The following is a 23,942-nucleotide window of genomic DNA, read 5'->3' as shown; positions in this document are numbered from 1 at the left end:
ACAGAGGAATGGACAAGTCCGCGATATTTAATGAAAAAAATTCACGCAAATAGCATAAATCTTGTTGGAGGGAAATGAAAAGATATTCTGTGGCGTTAAAAAGACGCGATGCGTAAATCTTAAAGGGAGACTCGAGGGACGAAGGCAATTAAAGAACGACCGAAGAGAAGAGAAGAGAAGAGAAGAGAAGAAAAGGGCGGATCGAAAAAAGGAAAATTAGTTGAAGACGATGGCTGGCGTGGCGGTGACGTTAAAAAATTACTTCTTCGTATATTCTTTTATTTCTTTTTTTCCTTTGGTTTGTTCCTTTTCTTCCCTTTATCTAATTTCTTCTTTTTTTTCCCCTCCCTTCCCATTCTATCCTTCTTTTCCTTCTTCCTCGTTTTCATTTCTGCTTTTATCTTATATTTTTTATTTTTTACTTTTTCTTTTCTTTTTATTTCTTTTTTAATTTTAATTTTTTTTTTTTTTTTTTTTTTTTTTTTTTAATTACACGAAAAACACGGGAGAAAGGGCAATGCACGGAGGTGGGAGTCAAGTAATTAACGTTAGATTTAAATGAAGAACAATATATGCGTTAGCCGATGCGGGTAACGAGAAAACGAGATACGCGGAAACTATCGGTAATGGGGGGAAAAAAAGAGGAGAGAGAAAGAAAAACTGTATCAACGAATCGACGAATATAACGAGAGAGAGAGAGAGAGAGAGAGAGAGAGAGAGAGGAAGAGAGTGAGACAAAAACAATTTTTTTTACCGATTTCTCATCGATTTTTTATTCCATTCTGCGTTCGCTCATAAACACATAACGATCTATGTATCGTAGGAAATCTCATAAACACGAAACGAAAGATTAATTATACTCTTTGAGTGTAAAAACAATAGTTCGTAGCTGGTAATAACATAGCATAGCTATAGTTCATAGGACAATGAAGAATTCATATTGACGTAAAGAACGTCTCGTTCGAAGTACTTTTATAATTAGGATAATTGTGTGTTTAATGAATATAAAAGATTTTAATTCAAAAGGGATGAATGAACAAAACAAAAAAAAGAAAAGAAAGAAATAAATAAAAGAAAACAAAAGAGAAATAAAAAATTGAAAAAAATAATTGAAAACAAATATGAAAATCGCATAAAAATATCTTTTCTTCTCTCCCTTTCTTCCTCTCTCCCTCTTTTTCTCTTTCTCTCTTTCTATGTCCGTCTACATCCCAGAACGTATTTTTATTCGTCCATAAGGAAAAACTTTCGATGAAAATCTGTATGCCTTTGAACGAAAATAATGTTAGATTAAAGAGATTCCTCTAGTTTATCTAGAACGTGGAAAATTCGAAAGGAATGACTCGAGTAGAGGATCTTGTCGAGGGATTTAAAGAAAGAAGTTGGAATTATAAAAAAAAAAAAGGAGAGAAGATGGAAAGAGGAAGGAGAGAGAAAAAGAGAGACAGAGAGAAAAAGAAAGAGAGGGAGAAGAAATCTGTTAGCAGAGACAGAATGAGAGAGAGAGAGAGAGAGAGAGAGAGAGAGAGAGATGAAGGAAATAGGTGGTAGAAAGCTTGGAAAAGTAATCTGGCCCACTTTTCACCCTTAACCAGCCTAGTTAACGAGGGTCTGGTAGGAGAGATAGATACAGATGGTTCGCATCTTCCAAGTAGGTCAAAAATGAACCGAACTACCTGACTTTCTTTCACTTTTAACATGTACATGTGCGTATACTACGAAAGAGACAAGCTCATTTACTTCTTCCTTATATAGAGAAACGAGAAGACGTCAAATTTTTCTTTTTTTTTTTTTTTTTTTTTTTTTTTTTTATCAAATCTGACCTAGCTATCAACTGTTAATCGTTTAAAATTGTTAAATAAAAATGTTATTCTGCATTATTATAAAAATTATCATCTATCGTTCTATATATGATCCTACGATATCAATAATAATAATAATAATTATTATTATTATTATTTTGAAAGAAGAAGAAGTGCGTATAATATGTCATTAATAAATCAGTAGGAATTATATCTTCTCAATAAAAAGATAACAATAGTCAGAAATGTTATTAGAAGTTATGAAAATTATAATAATCGATTACATTCTTTATACATAATTTTATATTCATAATAAATTTCCAATCAATAAATTTTATATCAGTAATAAAAATAATGATATAATAACAATAGAAATAATAATAATAATAATAATAATAATAATAATATTAATTTTGAAAAAATGTGTAACCAGCAAAAAAATTTTTTTTTTTTCTTTTTTTTTCTAAACAGCTTCCCCCAATAGTTAGAAATCTCATTATACATGTTATTAAATTATATAAAATTATAATCATCCGATCTTTCTCTCTATGTATAATTGTATAAGATAATAATAATAAATTATAATTATAGTAATAATAATAATAATAATAATAATAATAATAATAATAAATAATAATAAATAATAAATAATAATAAGAAAAATAATAATATAATAATTTTGAAAAAATAGAAGAAGAAATAATATGCAATCAACAAGAGTTCTTTTCATTTTGAGAAGCTAGCAATAATAAGCGTTCTATGATAAATATGCCTGATAAAAAATGCTTTTGGTGAAAAGATTTCCAAAAGAACGGAATAAAAAAGAGTAAAATAAAAAAAAAAGAAAAAGAAAAGGAACAAGAAGAAGGATACTTTTCGTTCTTCGGAATAACGTCATCTTCGTCATTCACAGTCTCGACGTTACTATTCGCGAGATTCGTGTCGCCTTTTTAGTCGCTCATTTACAACTCTCCATCTCGCTCGCTCCTTTTTTCTTCATTCTTTCGTTCGGTTGGCTGTGTCTGAAAGGAAGTAGACGCGACACGGTTCGCTTATTAGGAAACGACGTCTTGGATGGTTCAAGAGGATGAAAAAGAAGAGAAGAAGGGGTATTCCTCCTCGTGTAATACGATTCATACTCACCCACGAAAAAAGAGAAAGAAAGAAAGAAAGAAAGAAAGAAAGGAAGGAAGAAAAAAGACAAGAAAAGAAAGGAACGAAAGTTATAAGACTCGCGATTCTTTTCAATCTTTCTTTCCTCATTTTCTATCTCTATTTATCTGCCTTTCTTCGAGATTCTCAATTCAAGATCTTTTTCTCTATTGCTAGTCACGCTGAAGTCGATATCGACGATTTAATTCGATTTAATCAAACGAGAGAGAGAGAGAGAGAGAGAGTGAGAGAGAGAGAGAGAGAGAACACTAACATTACAAATATTCTATCCACAAATACGTATACATTTATCTATATATTATCTATATATTATCTGTATATAAGTATATGCATAGAAAGTTTAAAATGAAATTACAATAATAACGATATTTTTGAAAGTGAATCTTTAAAAAATATTTTTCAAAGTAAATTTTACGAAGTAATTAAAAAATTTACAATCAATAATAAATATAATATGATGATTTATATATTATCTATATATAAGTATATGCATGTAAATTACAATTAAAATGAAATGTTTGAATACAAATCTTCGAAAAATATTTTTTAAAGTAAATATTACAACGAGTGATTAAAAAAATTACAATCGATAATGAATATAATATGATAATCGTTTTATTATATTTTATTGTATTATATTTAGCTTATCTAATCTCTCGATTTGTTTTTCTTTTTTTCAGCAACTGCAGCTCCTGACACACCTTCCAATCGTAAGTCACATATCGATATTATTATATTTTTTAAACGATTTTGCTTGAGCGCGAATACATTTTTACTTCTAATATAAGATATGATATAAATAATTATGAATATATAACAAGTGAATAATTAATTGTGAATAATTTATCCTACGAACAAGGAGTGTTTTAATTTATCGACTTATTATATACAAGCACGTTGATTATTAATGACTAGATATACTTAATAATCTCCTGTTTATAATTCGTATATATAATAAATTGCGAATGATGAAATACTTAATTATGTATATATTTCTTTATAATTTTAAATTCAGAAATATATTTATTTTTTATTGATATAACTGATATTAACGTTTGAAAAACGATCGATTGACTTTAGATAAAAAATTCTTTCAATTCTAATTTTATAATAATTTTAATCATTATTTTAATTCTTATTTTCAATTTAACTTATGAACTTTTTGTAAATTTACTTTTATGTACTTTCATATCGTCAAGTTTAAATCAAATTTACGTCTGTCTCTCTCTCTCTCTCTCTCTCTCTCTCTCTCTCTCTCTCTCTCTCTCTTTCTTTCTCCTGTGTCTCGCTTTCTTGAAATTTTGTGATGATAGTAAAGAATGACTCACTTTTGCGTGACATTTAAGTTTTGTAACGTAAAACCCTTTACGCTTCAGCACACTAACAAGAATTGTAGCAGAAATGAAACAAACGCGATCATTCCACGTTAACAAAGAAGAATCGACTCGTTGCTTTTCGCAAGCAACCGGCTTCTCGGTTTTGACGTGAAACACGACGTTACACGTCGTGTAATGCGATGAGCGAAAGAGTTGGCAAGAAGAAAAACGGCTAAAAACGGACGGAGAGATAAATGAAGAAAATAAAAACAAAAAAGAAAGAAGAAAAGATAATATAAAAAAAAAAAGAAAGGAAAAAACAAATCGATTCTAAAATGATTTCACATACGAGGGAGCGCCTGTCTTCGTTTTCATTTGATTCACCCAACAAACAACTATACAACAACAAAAACAAAAGCGACATCCAAAAGAATACTCCACCGTTTATCGGCTCGTTTGTCTGTGAAAATAAAAATTAAAAAAAAAAAAAAAAAAAGAAAAAGAAAAAAGAGAATAAATAAAGAAAAAAAAAGAAAGAAAATCAAGCACGGCGTTTTCTTTCTTTTACTTTTCTTTTTTTTTTTTTTTTTTTTTTTTTTTTTTTTTTTTTTTATTCTTCTTACACTGCGCACACGTCAAAGAAAAAAAAAAACCCGGTGCAAATGCTTTTTCTCTCGGATTTTTTTGTCTTTCTTTTCATTCGAAAAAAGATATATTCAAAATTATTATGAGCCGGAATTTTGCCAGGAATAATTTATAACGTTCACAATGTTCAAAGAACAAAGTAGGTGGTATAGTGGTATAGAGAAATATAAAAAAAGAAAAAAAAAAGAAAAAAAAACAAAAATATAATAAAAGATCTCATTTTCCTGTTTTCCAATGAACTTTCTCTTTTTCTTTTCTTTTTTTTCTCTTTTCTCCATATATTCAAACGTTAACACGCTCATACGTCATGAGATGTTCGAACGTTTTCATGTAAACGAATCATACTGCATAAGCGTGCGTGCTCAAACGTACAAGATATGTATCTATGCATGTATTTGTTACGCTGAAAAGTAAAAGAAGAGGTGAAGCATTAAAAAATTAAAAAAAAAAAAAAAAGAAGAAGAAAAAATTAAATAGAATAAAATAAGTAAAGTTATAGTAAAAAATTTTCCATGGAATTGGAGTTTGAAATGTAAGAAGACCTTTATCTGTTCACTGTGGTAGTAACTAGGAGGGATTACGTGGAAAATAATTTTTAACCTCATCGTAGTAAAAAATTTTTTTTTTTCTTTTTTCTTCCTTTACTCAAGCGTACTTTTTTCTAGTCCCTGTCGCAAACGAAGAAAAATAACCACGAGAGAATGCGAAACTCGCATGCCATTTTTGAGCGCAATGTACGTATTGCCGCAGGTATGAAGTATATACATAAGTAACTGGAATATATATATATATATATATATATATATATATATATGTATGTATGTATGTATGCATGTATGCATATATACAGGTACGTATTTAAGTATTTGAGAATGACGACGATAGAGCAAAAATTACGTCGCCATAAGCCAGACGTCGGCAAACTGTTCGCTATTATTTCTAATTTTTCTTCACTTCTGGGCTTCCGTGTCCTCGCGTTATTTAAAAAGACTGATTCGTTGAAAGTCTCGTTTCGTCAGAGTAAGATGAGAAAGACAGAAATCTCGGCTTTAATATTTCGTTAACTCTCTTCTTTTCTTTTTTTTTTTTTTTTTTCAAAAATAAAAGGAAAGGAAAATCTCTATTCGTCCTCATATGTATCTACATACATACGTAAATACGTACGTAAGTATATTAAGGCATTATAATACTTTCATACGGTATTTGTGAATAGATTAAAAATAATGGAATAAATGACAAAGTATATAAATGACTATGAACTGATGATGATATAGAATTAAATGCATTATAAAAATAAGTCTAAGTAAAGTATCGCTCATACAATTTTTCATACATTCTATAGAATGTAATTATTCTTTGTACTTTTCTTATCCACATATTTCAACATAAAAATGACAAAAATAATTTATACGTAATTGTATGAATTAATATATAATATATTAATGTAATATATTATAATAAATATATATATATATATATATGATGTTCCACGGAATTGGGGCGAGCTGTCTTTGAAAGGATTGGAGATCGAAAAAAATGTCATAGGACAAAATTAAATGATATTAAATGCTACGTATTTCTATGAAATTTTCCTGCATTTTTGTGCAAGGAAGCTCTTTTTCAAAATAAAATGCTAATTTTGAATACAATAATCAATGCAATTTTTCACCTTCTACAAAACAAATATATATATCATATATATATATATATATATATATATATATATATATATATATATATATATATATGTATACACGATTTGTAAAAACAATTCTCTCTAAAATACTATTGACATAATTATGTGAAAAATTAAATTAACTTAACGACTGATTATTTTTCATATCCCTTCGTCATATATCAATCATTTTATACCGTATACTCATATTGCTAGTCTAATAATAATTTGAAACTTGAAAATGATTGAAATATGAGATTGCCAAGGAAGAACTGTTAAAATGTTAGACATAATAATCTTCTTATTATTTTTATTTTTATTATATATATTATATATATATATATATATATATATATATATATATATATGTTCTTTAATACTTTTTCTATTAAAATATTGTGTGAGACTATCCATTCGTATAAAAACATAACATACAACGTGTGCATGTTGTACGTCTCGTTGCATCGATGAAAAATCGTCCGCGAAGCCTCAAGTTATTAATTTTCTCGACGTGACTGAACAACGACAAAAGGTTACAATTTCATCGACCCTTTTTTCCATTCACCTTCTAATTTTAATCTCGTTCGTCGTTGTCGATAAAGAATATGAAATTAAAAAAAAAAAAGCGCACAAGGACGGGAACAAAAAGAAAAAAAAAAGAAGATTCCACGATAATGATAAAAATGTCCGATCAATTTTTTTTTCTTTTATTACCCCTCCCTTCCAACTCTCCATTTTCTCTTTTCCCTTTTTAATTCGTTTCATTGTTTCTCCATTCGTCATTCTCCAAAAACGATCTATAAGAAATGATTTTTCTACTCGATAGAAAAAAAAAGAGAGGAACAAGCAAAAAAAATAGGCTATTATTTATTTAAGCTTAGATATATTTAAACATTTCTTCAGTATTTTAAACAGATACGTTAAATATTTATAATGAAATATTATTATGTAATATGAATGACTCAACTAAGATCGAAATACTTAATACGCTTAATTATTATATACCGATCAAAATAATATTCATATAGATACGTTCATTCATTTGCAAAATATTTATTTTACAAAATACTTATCATAAATTAATAATAATAATAATATTTATCGAATCGTCGTACATCGTCATTCGAAAACAAAAACAAAAAAAAAAGAAAGAAAAGAAAGCGCGAAACGAACGACTTGTAAAAATTGGAGTTTCATAACCGAAAGTGGTACGAGGAAGGGGTAGAAGAGGGATAAGGATGGAAAATAAGAAAAGGTAGACAAACGCAATGAGATTCATGCACGTCGAACGTACGCTTTGTAAACTTCGATTGAATATTTGATGAGAGAGAACGATCTTCTTCCTTGCTCGTGGCGGATTCTCTGTAAAAGAAAGAAAAAAAGAAAGAGAGAGAGAGAGAGAGAGAAAGAAAGAAAGAATCCCATGATAAAAATGATTCACGCGCTTCTCGAATTCAATATCTTCTTTTCCGGAAGTCGATGTCGCCGTTGTAGTAGTCGAAGACTTACTATCTTTCTTGACACTATGCCGTAAGAATATATACCAAAAGCTTTTGCGGCAAAATTTCATAGATTCCATAGCGAATGTTAGTCTGACTTTTGTCTTCCCTTTATGGTAAACTTCGACTATATAAATCTTCGATCTCTCCATATCGATAATAAAAATTGAAATATTTCAAGATCCTCGTCGTACTTCTTTTATACATAGAGAGACGTACGTATGTATGTACGTATGTATATATACATATTTACGTAGAGGTACACATTACAGATATATTTGTATACACACACGCATCATCATGTTCCGTGTATCCATATATACATACATGTAGGTATATTTGAAGAAATTGATATCGTTAGTTAATCCATACAATTATATAATAAATATATTACAAGGGATAATTCTTGAATTTTATCTGGAATTTTTTTTTGAATTTTATTTTTTAATTTTATCTTGAATTTTCTTCGACATCTATGTCGTATATTTCTTTTAACTTCTTAAGGTGCACGATTTTTAAAGAAAATGGAAATCCAAGTTGCACAGAATTTCTTTTTTAATATAAAAAAATAAAAAAAAAAATGGAAAAAATGAAGAAAATAACGTTCATTTCAATTATTCGAAATAAAATAAAATATTAAACTGTATGACTATGAGTAACTTCAACTTTACAAAGTGAGATTAAAAAATATATCTCCCCATGGATAAAAAAAAGCTCAGTAAAAGATGGGACAGTTTTTAACTCACTTAACTCCAAAGAGTTAATAAACGAGTCAAATACGTGTACCTATGAATAATCCACAAACAGGATGTATTCATCAAATCAAGATTGAATTCTCCAAATTGAAATTCTCCAAGTTGAAATTCTCCAAGTTGAAATTCTCCATTAACATTCTTACTAATTGTCGTGTCAAAATTAATTGTGCATATATAAAAAAAATTATTAATATTATAAATTCTCGAGAATTCTGTCAAGATCGATAAAAAAAAAAAAGAAGAAATAAAAAGAAAAGAAAAAGAAGAAGTAAAAAGAAAAAAAAAAGAAAGAAAAGAAAAATGCAAAGAAAAATGAAAAACTGTGGAAAAAAAAGGAAAAAAAAAAATTATGAAAAAAAAAGAAAACATTAATCAATAGCTCATCTCCAATACAATTATATCTTTCGCTTGAATAAAGTGTTCCTCGTCTAACGAATAAACGAAATCATGTTCTAAACCGCGAGATAAGGTAAAACGTTCAAACGAATCGAATTTACCGACGAGGACTTCAAACTCAGCCACGGTTTATCGAAGTTGAAATCGCGCTGTTAAAGGTAAGGTAGAGAGAAGAGAACATGTAGGGGAGGGAAGAGAGAGAGAGAGAGAGAGAGAGAGAGAGAGAGAGAGAGAGAGAGAGAGAGAGAGAGAGTGAGAGAGGAACGAAAACGAAGAGTGGTGGTGGTAGTGATGATGATGGGGAGGAAGAAGAGAGGGACGGAGTTAGGAGCATAAGGGCAAAGGAAGGGAAAGGGAGGGGGGTGTAGGAGTGAAAGCTTGTAGTAGCGGTGAGTTGAACGCGGTAAAAGTTAAACCGATCCGCGCGTCAGGAAGCATTAAGTAATTAGTTCTATTAAACGAGTAGAGAAGTAAAGAGAGGACGAACGAGCAGTCGACCTTCGTTCTCTTTCTCTCTCTCTTTCTTTCTCCTCTCTCTCAGTTTTCTCTCTCTCTCTTTCGTCTCTCTTCTCCTTTACTTTCTTTACCTTATTGCAACGAACGTTCTTTACACCCACCAACAGAGAGCATCGATTAATTAATTTCAAACTTTATCCGCAAGCATGCCTACCAACCTTCTCTTATCGATAACTACGATCGATTTTTCTACTGCCTTAACAATACTTCTTTAACTTATAATTACACTGATATTATACAACTTTATAATGACGTAAATATGCACATGTAATGTTATACCAAATATCAAGTAATATAAAAGGTTGCGAACTTTCATCATTATATCTACTTCATTCATTTAAGATCTTTTTTTATTTTTCATTATTATTATTATTATTATTGTTGTTGTTGTTGTTGTTGTTATTAGAGGTAATGTTGTTTGTTGTTTTTTCTTCTTGTTCTTTTTCAATTTTTTCCTTTTGGTGTTTTTTTCTTTCTCTTCTTTTTTTGTTTCTTGTTCTTGTTTTTTCTGTTTTTCTTAATAAGACCATAATTATCTACTTGTTATCACTTTTTTTCCTTTCTTTTTCAAGGAATCCATTTTTATGATAACAATAATTCGTTAATAATGAAAAGAAATAGAATGAATAAACGTCTATTAATTTTGCTCGCATCGATAAGAAATATTTTTTCATAAATAGAAATCATCGAGATTATTTTATTGTCCATTTCCTATATATATATATATATAATTATTCCTTTTCTCCAACTATAAAAAACGAGTTGAAATTATCAGATTTATCTTGTAAAACATCGAAATCATAAACGATATAGATCTTAAGTACGATAAAATAAATCTGAGAAGTCGCAAAAGAATATATTTTCTTGTCGTTTCCCTATCTCTCTCTCTTTCTCTCTTCTCTCTTTCTCTCTCTCTCTCTCTCTCTCTCTCTCTCTCTCTCTCTCTCTCTCTCTGTAACTTTTCTTCTTTCGTTTACGATCAGAACGAAATGATTTGCAAATCCAGAATGTCTCCCGGTGCTTGGAAAAGGTGAGGACCCTCATAAAACCGAGCTGACGTTGAACGACATCGGCTAAGCTCAACTTCGTCAACGATGCGTCTCGAGAGATTTGAACGACTTGATAATCTTCGATGAGATAATTCCCGCAATGATCGTTCATCTCTCTCTCTCTCTCTCTCTCTCTCTCTCTCTCTCTCTCTCTCTCTCACACTCTCTGTCTGTCTCTCATTCTCTCTATCTCTGTCCTTTTCTCTTCCACTTGGTTCCACTCTCATGTTACCTAAGCTTTTAGCAAGCAGTCACCTTTCCAAAACCATTTTCAACGTAATGTTACGAACCGATCGAATGGTCATTCAGTTTCAACAACCCTTTTCCTTTCTTACCCGTTACCCTCTCTCACTCTCTCCGCCCCTATCGTCTTTTACGTCCATCGACTAAATTCTCTTCGAAAATTAACACCGAAATTCTGTAAAAGCCGCTTAACCGAATACGAATGTTAATTGATTAATTAACGAACAAGAACAGGAACGATCTCGCGACTGTTGATTCCATTGATGCCATTCTATCTGCTACAAATAATCCTCTTATTCGATATCCTTATTCTTATTCCTGTATTTTCTTGATGGATAAGTAACGTTCTCATAAAGGTTTTTTTAATAATATTGCAAATCTAATCTTCAATCGAAAAAGTAATTTCTTTTAACGACCATCATAAGACATTATGTTTAATGAAATATTTTTTTAAATATATATATATATATATATATTTATTTATTTATATACAAAATTAAATATATATAGTATATATACATATCTTGTTAGACATTTATATTTTCATATTTTCGAAAATTATTCTTTTAGGTATATAAATACTTTGTCGCGTTATTATATTTTTTATTATATAATTAAATTATATTTTTTTTAAATATTCTATATTTGAAAAATATATTTTATTTCGTATTAACATTGTTGAAAATGAAAATAAATAAGCGTAAAAAAATAAAAACAAATCAAAATAAATTACGAGAGTCAGTGATTATACAATTGGTTTAAGTTATATATCTTTTGTATCAACATATTATATACATATACATAGGTATGTATTATATATATATATATATACATAATATATATATATTATATATATAAGCATATATATATATATATATAAGCTTATATTTATTTTTTATATTTAAAAAATGTAAATCTATGTAACACTAACTTAAAAATTTCTACAGTTTTTAGACTTGTCCAAATTATTGGCATTACAAATAACATTATAATATATATATATATATATATATATATATATATATATATATATATATATATTTATATAATATACAAATAATAATATATATACATAATATATATAATATATTTTTATTTATATTAAATATAAAAATATATGATATAAATAAAAAAAAAAAAAGAAGAAAAAAGAATTACACAATCCATATCTTTGAGCCAATGATAATAAAATAATTAGTCATATATTTTATGTTCCGACATAATTATGTTCTCTTTTTGATATACAATCTAAATCAATATAATACAAACCCGTTTATAAATGTTGTCCTCGTGTATCCTTCCGTGATTATTGAAACATATAATTTATATGTCAGGATAACATGAGTAAAGTACGAAAAGAGCTATAAATCGTCCCTAAATCTCACGACAGTTCAATGAGAGCAACTCCACTACGTGAATCGTCGAGGCACAGCCGAAGCTTATCGAGAGGATTACAGTTTAATTAGCGCACCTGGACCGAGAGCTAAGTGCACAGCGTAGCACAGGTGCGCACCATACACATCTCTCTCTCTCTCTCTTTCTCTCTCTCTTTCTCTCTCTCTCTCTCTCTCTCTCCCTCTCTCTGACTCTCTCTCTCTCTCTCTCTCTCTCTCTCTCTGTACATCGGATACAGTAGAGATACGTGTCTCTCTGTATCTCTCCCTTTCGGTCAAACCCAAACTCACTCCCACTCCTACCTAACCACCCCCGCCTCAACCCCTTTCATCCCTCTGCGAACGTGTCGCCAACACAAAGTTCGATCAAATTGCAGGATTCTCCTCTTGTTTGTGGTAGTTGCTTGAATGCATACGTAAATATATATAATATATATCTATAATTATTTTATGCTAATGTTCATGAGAAAGAGAAAGAGAGAGACAGAGAGAGAGAGAAAGAGAAAGAGAAAGGATTAGCAACTATATATGCTTCTTTTTATACATTATACCTTTTAATGTAGATATCTTGAACTCGAAATATTTTATAAAATTATTTTTGATTATGTCACCTATTTTTGAGAATAATTCGAAAATAGAAAATGTAGATAGAACATCACTAAATAAGATAAATGATGACCAAGAGTATAAAGAAGTTATATTTTTGTTACTTTACTTTCAAAAATTGTAATACTAATTGTAAGTCAACCGCGCCATCTTTTTTACTTATGAATACATTTGTATAATTTGTAAGTTTTATATATTTGTAAATTGTATCTAATTATTATTTTATTACATGTAAAAACGAATAGAGGAGGAATTAAGTATATTAGCTTTTCCATATTCATATAATGATAAAAACATTTATATTTTATCAGATTTTATTTAACCTCTCTAAATGAGTTTTTTCGAAAATCGAAATCCAGCTAAATCGATTTCTCGTATCTAAAATCGATGGAATTATCCCATTTCATGGAAATCTATTGGGCTATTTACAACAAAAAAAGATTAACAAATAATATAAAAATTTTAATATATAATTGAAATAATATGAAATTTGTATTCCATCATACAATCCTATAACTTTTATATTTCAAGACGATAAATAATATTTGTGTTAACGAGACAAGAGTTTAAAACGAACTGAAGGTTTAATCAATTTTTTCTCTGTTATAAGAGCAAGAGAAATAATAAATAGGAATGTTTACTAATTCTTATAAACGATTCTATAATATAAATGTATCCATGACGATTCTATAAAAGTTTCTATGACGATTCTATGACGTAGTTTATGATCTAGACTATGTCCTCTCTCACACGTACACGTACATACATATTTACGCAATTAATAGCTCTCATACGTTTATCTGCAAAAATTTAACATTTTGTTATATCAAAATACAAACATATAATATAAAATAATTTTTATTATTTTATAAGATATAAAATAGTACAAAATAACAAATTGTATTAATTCGATATTATCTTCTATAAAAATATTTTTTACTATTTAGAAAAAATTATGTGTATAAAAAAGAAAAATTAAAAAAAAATCAAATAGAAAAAAACAAAAAAAAAAGAAGGATACCGTAGTAACTCTCTTAAGAAACATTTTCATTCGTTCATATAAACTTTTTCTATAAAATATATCAGGTGATATCATTTCTTCAATTCAGATATCTACTTACTTTAAGTTGGAAAACATCTTGCAGATGGAAACTCGTCATGTGTTTGGACTCGTTTCATAGTTCGCATATTCCGCGAGGAGTTACGAAAAGAATAGCCGAGTTAAACTTTCTCTTCCGAGAGGTTGGGAGTAATAGGAATCATTGTCGCCTCGACGTCTTGCCATCGTGTATCGTGAAATAGGAACTTTGATCGACGATTGTGTCGACGACAGAGAAATACATGTTGGTGCTGTTGCCAAGAACGAAATACGATCTTCTTAAGGATATACACACACACACATATATACATATATACATATACATATATATATATATATATATATATATACACACACACATATATACATATATATATATATATGTATATAACGTTCTCCCTTGCTTCCATCGTTTTATTAACTATATATTCCATCGCTTTTGCTTACTAAATAAGCACGAGAAATTTCCCTCTTGCGAACGTTTCGTACGTGTTCCAAAAATGAATACTTTTCTATAATGAAAATAACACATGGCATTTCGTCAGCATGATAATATAGAAAAATGTATTTCTTTTCCAAAGAAAAACATTAGCTTTCAATCGATCTACTCCATAAATTGCATTGTAATAACAAAATAAAAAAAATAAATAAATAAATGAAAAATAAAAAAAAAAAAACAATTAATATTAACAACGATCTATTAGAAACACTTCAGCATTGTACGAAAAAGATTCGTTAAATTGTCCAATCAAATTATTGATTTTAAAGAAAAATAACAAAGCGTAAATGATCTTTAAACTTTACAAAAAATATAATGTTATTATGTCAACATCGCACGAATTTTCAAAGAACATTGAACCTTTGCGCTCTCGGTCAATTCTTTTTTTTAAATATAATCTATCAACAACTGTGCTATATTAACTGTGCTATATATCAATAACTGTGCTAATATTAGCAAATATTAAAAGAAAAAAAATGTTATTTTTTTTTCAAATAAAAAAAAAAAAATACAAAAAGAGAGAAGATTTATCGTATCATTTTGAAGTAACGTTTAATTCTACTTTATATTATAAATGTCGCTCTATAGTGATGACGTCTATGGAAATTTTGTATTACAAAATACATTATATTGTATATTTTGATTATGTCATGCAAAGGATTCAAATGCAAGGACAAACACGCTGAATACGTCTGCGACTTTTTTAACCCTAAATATGCACGTGGGGTGTAGGACGACATCCCCTCCCCCCGGACCCAATTTTGAGCTCAATTAAAAGAATTTTTAATTCATGAACTTTTTTTTGTTTTTTATAATGACAAAATTAAAAATGCACTTTCAAATCTACCGATTATTATTGCCGAGACTTCAAAGAATATACAATATTTCCTTCGGAAATTATTCATTCTGTATAAATGACAGCTGTTCAAAGTGCCTGGAGTGTAGGAGAGCATCCCAAGAGCGCAACTTGAAATTATTCTGAGATATGCACAACTATTGTTAATTTAGAGATTGTTAATTATGTTAATTAACAGACAAGTAAGAAACGAACTTTCATACGTTCTCCTCGGTTTAATCGATTTTTTATTTTTTTATTATTTTTTTGTTTTATCGTAGCTCTTTCACTCTCTTTCTCTCATATTATCAAATGATAACCCAAACACAAACCAATCGCATTTCCACGGTGGCTTATCACCACGTAACGAGACCATTATTGATTATTATAACGTGAAGCATTATTAACGACATGTCGTAAAATTATTCGATGATTAGATGTCCACGTTGATGCAGATGACGTGCATTAACTCGGCCAACGATATGCGTTTATCTTTTTTCCCTTTCTACGTATAATTAATAACAGTGATCACGACGACGAAGCCTTATCGATTATTCCCTTGAAAACCGATCCACCCTCGTTAGTAGATAATTATCGTGATTTATCGTGGTATCCGTAATTATAAACGATTTATCATTTCTCGCCAAAACTAGCTCGATCCACCTACCACGATAATTATTTTTTTCACAATTTCTATCACTGTGGTCTTTATCGTAATATCAAATTTATTTGATTTTCTCGATTTCAGTAGTAATGCACGATATATTATCGGACATATTTCGAATACTCTCATATCTATCTCTATCCTTTATTCTTTTAATCCTTCGTCATCCAAAGTGATTTGTTAATATTATTAAAAAGGATTGAAAATGTTTTTCGGCATGCAATCGAGTTTAAGAGGAAAAAAAAGAAGAAAAGAAAAACAATAGACAAGTAAAAAAAGAGAAAAAGGAAAGAAAAAGAAAAAAAAATGAAGATCGACGAGTACGCGAATAAATCTTTAAAAATAAATTAATAATTCATCCCGTATAAACCAAAATCCTCTATCATCCTCTTTGTCTCGTCAATCAATCAAGAATCTTCTTTTCCTTTCCTCATTAATAATTATTCTACTCACCATTCTTTTAATACTAGCTCATTATTATTTTATTTTCAATATATCGATCTTTTCTTACTCGCTAATATTTCGAACTCTCTACCCCTTCTTCCCCTCCTTCTCTCCCCTCCCTTTCTGTCTTTTTCTCTGTTTCCACACTTCTTCCATTGAGCTCATATTCTAATGAAAAAACGGCAACGAATAATGATACGTCGAAAGGAATGAACCTTGAAGTACGAAAGTAACAGAATGGCAGAGAGAGAGAGAGAGAGAGAGAGAGAGATATTACGAAAAGCTGCTCTCTATCTGTATTTCTATCTATCTATCTGTATTTTTATCTATCTCTTCTTCCATCTACCAATCGAAACATCTATACGACGAACGTTTTTATATAAACGTGTATAAGTGTGTATTTCTATATGTATATACGATATCTGCTTTTCCGCTGAACTAACGCGATTGTCGATAGTAAAAAAGATAAAGAGAAAAAGATAAAAAGAAAGAAAAAAGGAGGAGAGAAAGAGAGAGAGAGAGAGAGAATAAAGTCTCGTCTTGCTATTTCATTCGATCCTATCAAGAAAAACGTCGAAAGCAACTTGCGAATCGAATTTATCAACTCTTTTTCTTCTATCTCGTCCTGACAGTACAAGGTAAACTAAAGGCAACGCGAAACTCTACATTTTTACGGTCTTCTAACGCGTTCCGTTGATTACACCATTTCCTTCATTATTTTTTTACGCTCCGATTCACGGGAGATAGGAAGTTTCGTATACGATATATATATATATATATTTTATATATATATATATATATATATATATATATATATATATGTATATATATGTATATGCTAGATAGCTAACTAACCATTGAACCAGGTTCACCAGTGGCTGAATAAGAGGAATCTAGCCGCAAGCGAAACCATTAATAGCTCGTATAGTAGTAATAGTAGTTTGGCAGGGATGCATTTGCGTAACGGGGGAACGGCATGGATATTTACTGTAGCGTGCATTGTTCCTCGGTCTTTATTGGCTCGGTAAACACCACGACAGTATTGACGAGACGCCAAGGTCCCTTGTTCAATGGTATTAACGTGGGATTCACTCGATGAGATGCGTTATTTTCATTGTCGTTTTCTCACCCTCTCATTTCTCTTCTGCCCCATCAAAATTTCTTACGAGCACGCTTATTTCGTCAAAAACAAAAATTATTTTTTGTTAACGAAAATAATATTTATCGTTAAAATCTCTGATCTCTTCGCTAACAAAAAAAGTTGCTCTTAAAATTGAACAAGATAAAAAAGAGAGAAAAAAAAAAGAAAATTTGATTTAGAAATAAAATATTTTATTTAAATCGACCACACAAGTACAAATATCTGTTCCATTTTTTACCGAAATTATTAAAGTTATTGCAGATTTTCATTGGACGAATTGAAATATTTTTCTAATAAAATGTTTTTCTTTTTCATTTATCTATTCTAAATAATCGTACGTAATTAAATGAAAATCGATTTGAGTATTTAGCTGTAATAATTAATAGATAAGTAAAAAAAAAAATAGAATCCTTCGATCTATCTATATGACGTTTATCATGTTTTTAAAATATTTTCAAAGTTGTTTCACGATATCGAATTGTTTCAAACTGAAAAAAAGAAGGCTCGTTTCTAGCCATTTAGATTCACGTAGATGGATCATTTATTCAAATGAAGTGACCAATGTTTGATTATGGAACCGTTAAAAAGATCATAAAAAATTCACGAACGATATCAAAGGATATGCTCAGGGATCCTTGTAAATCATAGTAACTCGATATGTATGCGTTGATCGAGGAGGAATATTGGCCGCGGCTCGATGGATCCTTAATTGCATTGCTCATGTCGCTTGCGGCCATTCATTGGACTGATCACGTGACGTAAGAGAGAAGATACCTGTGAAAGAATAGTTCATCCGAAAAAAACATTTAATACCTCTGAACGTAAATCGACCATGAATATTTCTCTCTTTGTCTCTCTATCCCCCTTTCTTTATCTCTATCTCTATCCCTTCCCTTTCCTCTTTCTTTCAGACTTTCCGAAATTTCAAACTTCACGTCAATGAATGTTGAGATTTTTAAACTTTGCACATTTAGCTTGTACTATTTTGAACTTGTACTATGTAGTCTTTATTAAAAAATACCAAACAGGTTCAATTTAACCTTGAATCATACGCAACTCAAAATGTCTGTTTATGTAAAATTTAATTAGATTTACTTTAATCAAATTCTTGTTATAGTTTGAAAAACTTTATATCGATTTATATCGACACACATAAGCAAACATTTAGATAAGTTGGTGAATTATAAAGAACTTGAAAGAGAATTGAAAAATTTATTTCCATCAAAAGTTATGGCGAACTAATGCGTTTTTCTTGCGACAGTGATTGCATAAGAGAGAAAAGTGTCTTATTATCTTCGCGGTCTACAAAAAAAGAAAAAAACAAAAAAAAAAAGAAGAAAATAAATAAAATAAAAGGAAGAAAAAAGAAGGAAGAAGAGGAATGAGAAAGAGACGTTATTCTTACCAGTGAAAGAAATTGCTTTGAAGTTTGTTTCTTCTAAAGTTTCAAGGAGTCGTCCTTGAAGAAGGTGTCGTTTCACCAAAGAGCTTGGATCTTCCAAAGTAACTTTCATTTGCAATGCAATTATCGACGTCATAACATCGTAAAAAAGAACTTTCCTCTTCTACCAATCGAGTTTTATCGGGTTGTGAAAATTAAGTTGCACTTTTCAACAACTGTTCAAAACGATTGACTTTTAGAATTTGAAAATCCTTTTCATTATAAATATTTCATTTAATTTCTAACATAATTTATCGATATATCGATGAATTTTGGAAATTTAGAATACAATTTTTTTTTTTTTTCTTTAGAATAATCATAAATATATAATTTAATTTTTAATAAAACTATCGATATCGACAGATTCAAATTTATGATTTAAATTTTTTATCACAAAATCAGTATACAAAATACATATTTAATTTAATTTCTAACGAATCTATCGATATATATATATATATATATATATATATATATATATATATATGTTATAACTAATGTTAATAAAACATGCTTAACACGTTCAATGGTTTAAGACTAATTTCGTCAAAATATCGGTGATACAATTTGTAACGTGCTCATATGAGTTTATTAAAACGAGACGGAATTTAATGCACGTGTACTGACGTACCACTCATCTCACATTCTCCTTCCTATTTTCATTTAAGAAAAGTACCTAACAAGGATCCCCCAAGATAAAGTTAAACCCTTGTTAAGATTAGATTAACTTATACACAAGATTACGTCGTTTCAGTCGTACGTTTCTTAGCATTATTTGGCATTATTTATAACGAAATATGTAAATTATCTTCTCTCTCTCTCTCTCTCTCTCTCTCTCTCTCTTTTTTTCTAATACACACACGCTTATAAACACACCAATGGGTAATTATAAATTCAATCAACAATTTACACATTATAATGCCGCAGGATAATTAATTTTGTACTAACTATTTCCCTTTCATCTATTTTGTTTTTTTTTTCATTGTTCAATCAAAATTAATTAATATCCATAATGTGTCAAACAAGATTAATATTTTAATATATTTTATTAATCTTTACGAAATTGATAGAAAGGCTGCATTATCGAAATTTATAATAAAAAAAACACACACACACATATGTACACGTACACATACACGTACACATACACGTAGACATACACATACACATACACGTATACGTACACGTACACGCACAAATATACACACGTACTCGCATCGAATAGTTCTACAACTCTTATATTTGTAGACGATAAATTATATACGCGTTAACGAAACGAGTATCCAAAACGAACTGAAGCTTCGAACTTTTTCTTTGGATTTATTCCAATTTATACTTAAAATATTTTTTCTGAATTTATCGAAATACATCAAGAAATGAATAAAACGACTATATTATCGAAATTTATTAAACATATATACCATCGAACAAACCTATAACTTTTATATTTAAAGACAAATGATATATGTACGTGTTGATGAGACGATAGTTTAAACCGAACTGAAGATAGGACCTTTTCTCTGTTATAAAGACAAAGGAAACAACAAATAGGAATGTTTACTAATTCTTATGATCGATTCTATAAACGTTATAACATAAATTATGACCTAGACTATGTCCTCTCGCACATACACACACACACACACAAACATTTACGTAGTTAATAGCACTTACATTTACCTCGAAAATTCTATTCTGTTATATAACATTTCGTTAGATTGATGTACAAACATATAATATAAAATAATTTTTATTATTTTATATACTTGTATTTTATATACCCGGACATATGTATAATATACTCGTGTACTTATTCATTCATTCTTCTTCTTCTTTTCGTTTTTTTCTTTTTCTACATAAAAAACAAAACAAAAAATGAGAGAAGGATCAAATAATTATTTACGAGGATACCCACGCAAGAAAAAGATGGAGTTATCCTCGAATGAATATAGAAATGATCGGTTTTAGATTCTCTTCTTGGCAAATTATCTGGTAAAACGTTCCATTCTCGACGTCCTCGACGTCGTCGTCGTCGTCGTCGTCGTTGTGGTTAAGTTATTTACAAGTGAAACACATTGCCAGAAGGTGTTGTTACTTATACATCAAGCTCCTTTCAAGAATACACACAACCTTACCAAGTCTGTCTCTCTCTCTCTCTCTTTCTCTCTCTCTCTCTCTCTCTCTCTCTCTCTCTCTCACTCTCTCTAATGTAACAAGACAAGGTACTTACGTTGTAAATTACGCCCTGGTATTATCGGTTTATGCCATCGGGGCTGATACTTGGCTAAGAAGATGGTTCGATTTTCCAAAACACACCACGATCGATAGTGTTAACCTCGTACAAGATTTGAAATTATTCAAGAAGATTCGCTAATGCTTTCGAAAATATTCTCGATTGTTTATTTATTCCTTATCTTTTCTTTTTTTTTTCTTTTCTTTTCTTTCCTTTCTTTTCTTTTTGTTTTTTTTCTTCCGAGATATAGATCTTCCGAAATATAGATTTTATTATAATGAATTTCGAAATGATTAAAGAAATATTTCTATTTTCGAAACTGGTTTTTAATTAATTAATCAATTTTTTAAAAAAAGTAGATATATAATTTAAATATACCTACGTAATAAATATAGGGAAATACTTTCGAATAGAATAAAATTCTTAATAAAATTTTTTCTTTAAAATAGAAATGTATAAAGAAGTAAAAGATTATATAATTATTTCTTTATTTTTGATAGATATCGTATAGATTTTGGTCATAATGTGAAATAATTGACACAATCGAAGATTTATATATGTGTGTGTGTGTGTGTGTGTATATATATATTTTTTTTTTAAATACTTTATAATTGTTTGTTCAATTTTCAAGCACGTAAATTATATTTTCTTTTTTTCTTTTTTTTGGAATATTTGCATCGAATATCTCAATCGACGAAATATTAGCATAAAATTATTTTAATATTCATACTGTGATAGTCAGTATTTCATTTTTCTTTTTTTTCTTTCGCATTCTTGGCACCGATTCGATCTGACGGATGTGAAAAACTTCAGGAACAAATCAGATTGACGTAAATCTGATGAATATCGAACAGACAAATAAACGTATCGGATATGCAGTACGTAAAAGCATGAAATAATTTACTCCGTCTTTTCTTATATTCATTCTGTTTTAATTTATTCTCATTGAAATCTTTAATTCATTAAACGATTATGAATAATATTTATGAATTAAATTAACAAAAATTATTTACTTGACGTATTAGAGTATCATTTCAATACACATAATATAGGCCTTCATAATCAGCAAGTATCCAGATTAATAATTTTTCTTTTTCAAAGAATTTTTAAATAAAAAAAAAAAAAAAAAAAAAAAAAAAAATAAAACGACTGAAAGAAAAAATCTATAGGATAATTATATTACAAATGAGATTTATAAGATCCTTCAATATGTAATCAGATTTAGATATAAAAAAAAAAAAAATAATTGGTATCAATCTTTCTCAAGGAATTAATTTTAATACTTTTACAAATCTAAATGATAATCCATCTATTAAAAAAATTTTCCCCACGAAAAATTTCTTCTAATTAATAATGGTCAAAAGATGGATTGAACAAACGCGAATATATTCTTTAAGGGAGAAAAAGAAAAAAAAAAGAAGGAAAATATACAAATAAATAATTAAAACGAATTTGATAAAACGAGCTCGCCTACGAGCACTAATTCGATTTTCATATTAATTTAATGAAAAAGTTTTTCTATCGAGAGAAGAAGCAACCGAGCGGATAAAATGAATATTTAATCTTCTCCAGTACAACCGAGTTCGAGTGACGTTAACCTGTTTAAAATTGTATACGAAGAAATCAATGAAAGGTATCCACGAAATAAAGCAAATTTCATTGTTTGCAGTTAATAAAGAAGAATAATATATCCGAAAAGTATTTTTTAATCTATTTTTCGATTACTAGAGTGATTTAACATATGAAAGTATAGATTAACATATATAATCAAGAATAAAAAGAAAAAAATATGATCGATTGTAATCTCATTGTTTGAGACTTTTTAATATTGATATACATAAATACTCTGATGCTTTTTCCTTCAATAGGGAACACAATTTTTAATATAATTTATTTTTCAATATTTTGGAAAAAAAAAATTATAGCGAATAAAAATATAATTCCAACGTATAATATTCGTATAAATTTCATTGTACTGTCATTTCACATTTGCATTATCTAATCTGATGATTCTAATCTCGCGAAGAATGATTCATTAAGAATCAGCATATTAAGAATATAAATCGTAGGAAATAATACGACTTTGTTCGTCTTGTATCTCTCTCTCTCTCCCTCTCTCTCTCTCTCTCTTTCTCATTTCAAAACGTGATGACGAGGCACGCAATCACAATAGACATTTTCCACCTACGCGAATGAAAAGCTAGATACAGGATCTTCTCTTCTTTTGTTTTGTTGAAGAAAAAGAAAAAATCAACAGGATGATTTCTCGAAGGTGTCTTGGCTCTATGCCAAGAAACTAAAAAGTCGTTGATGTTTCTTATCCTCTTTTGTGACTCTTTCGTTGAACTTGGTCCAGAAATGAGAGAGATCGACCACGTTGTTTTCATCTTGAATTCCGTATGTAGATAAAGAAGTAAAGTAAAATAGAAAAAAAAAAGAAAAAAAGAAATGAAAAGCCATTAATAACCGTCTATAAATCAAAGGTACAAAATTTATTGCTACGCGTTTACAAAAAAA

General features: G+C 29.1%; 1 protein-coding gene and 1 long non-coding RNA gene across 2 annotated transcripts in view; one reads left to right on the top strand and one right to left on the bottom strand.

Moving 5' to 3' along the window:
• Positions 1 to 23,942, top strand: part of LOC124422726 (cysteine-rich motor neuron 1 protein-like) — a 314,191-nt gene that overhangs the window by 219,168 nt on the left and 71,081 nt on the right. The window contains exon 5 of the mRNA XM_046959567.1: positions 3,656 to 3,685. Coding sequence (XP_046815523.1) covers positions 3,656 to 3,685 — 30 coding nt within the window. The remainder of the gene's footprint in view (positions 1 to 3,655; positions 3,686 to 23,942) is intronic.
• On the bottom strand, positions 18,269 to 21,678 carry LOC124422728. The gene is made up of 3 exons (XR_006941913.1): positions 20,405 to 21,678; positions 19,157 to 19,368; positions 18,269 to 18,525 (listed from the first exon to the last, which is right to left on the bottom strand). It is a non-coding gene; the product is annotated as an uncharacterized LOC124422728 (long non-coding RNA).

Source organism: Vespa crabro, chromosome 3, assembly GCF_910589235.1.
Source record: "Vespa crabro chromosome 3, iyVesCrab1.2, whole genome shotgun sequence".
NCBI classification, from domain to species: Eukaryota; Metazoa; Arthropoda; class Insecta; order Hymenoptera; family Vespidae; genus Vespa; species Vespa crabro.
The sequence above is the reverse complement of the archived record's forward strand: the minus strand, read 5'-3'. Positions and strand labels throughout refer to the sequence as shown.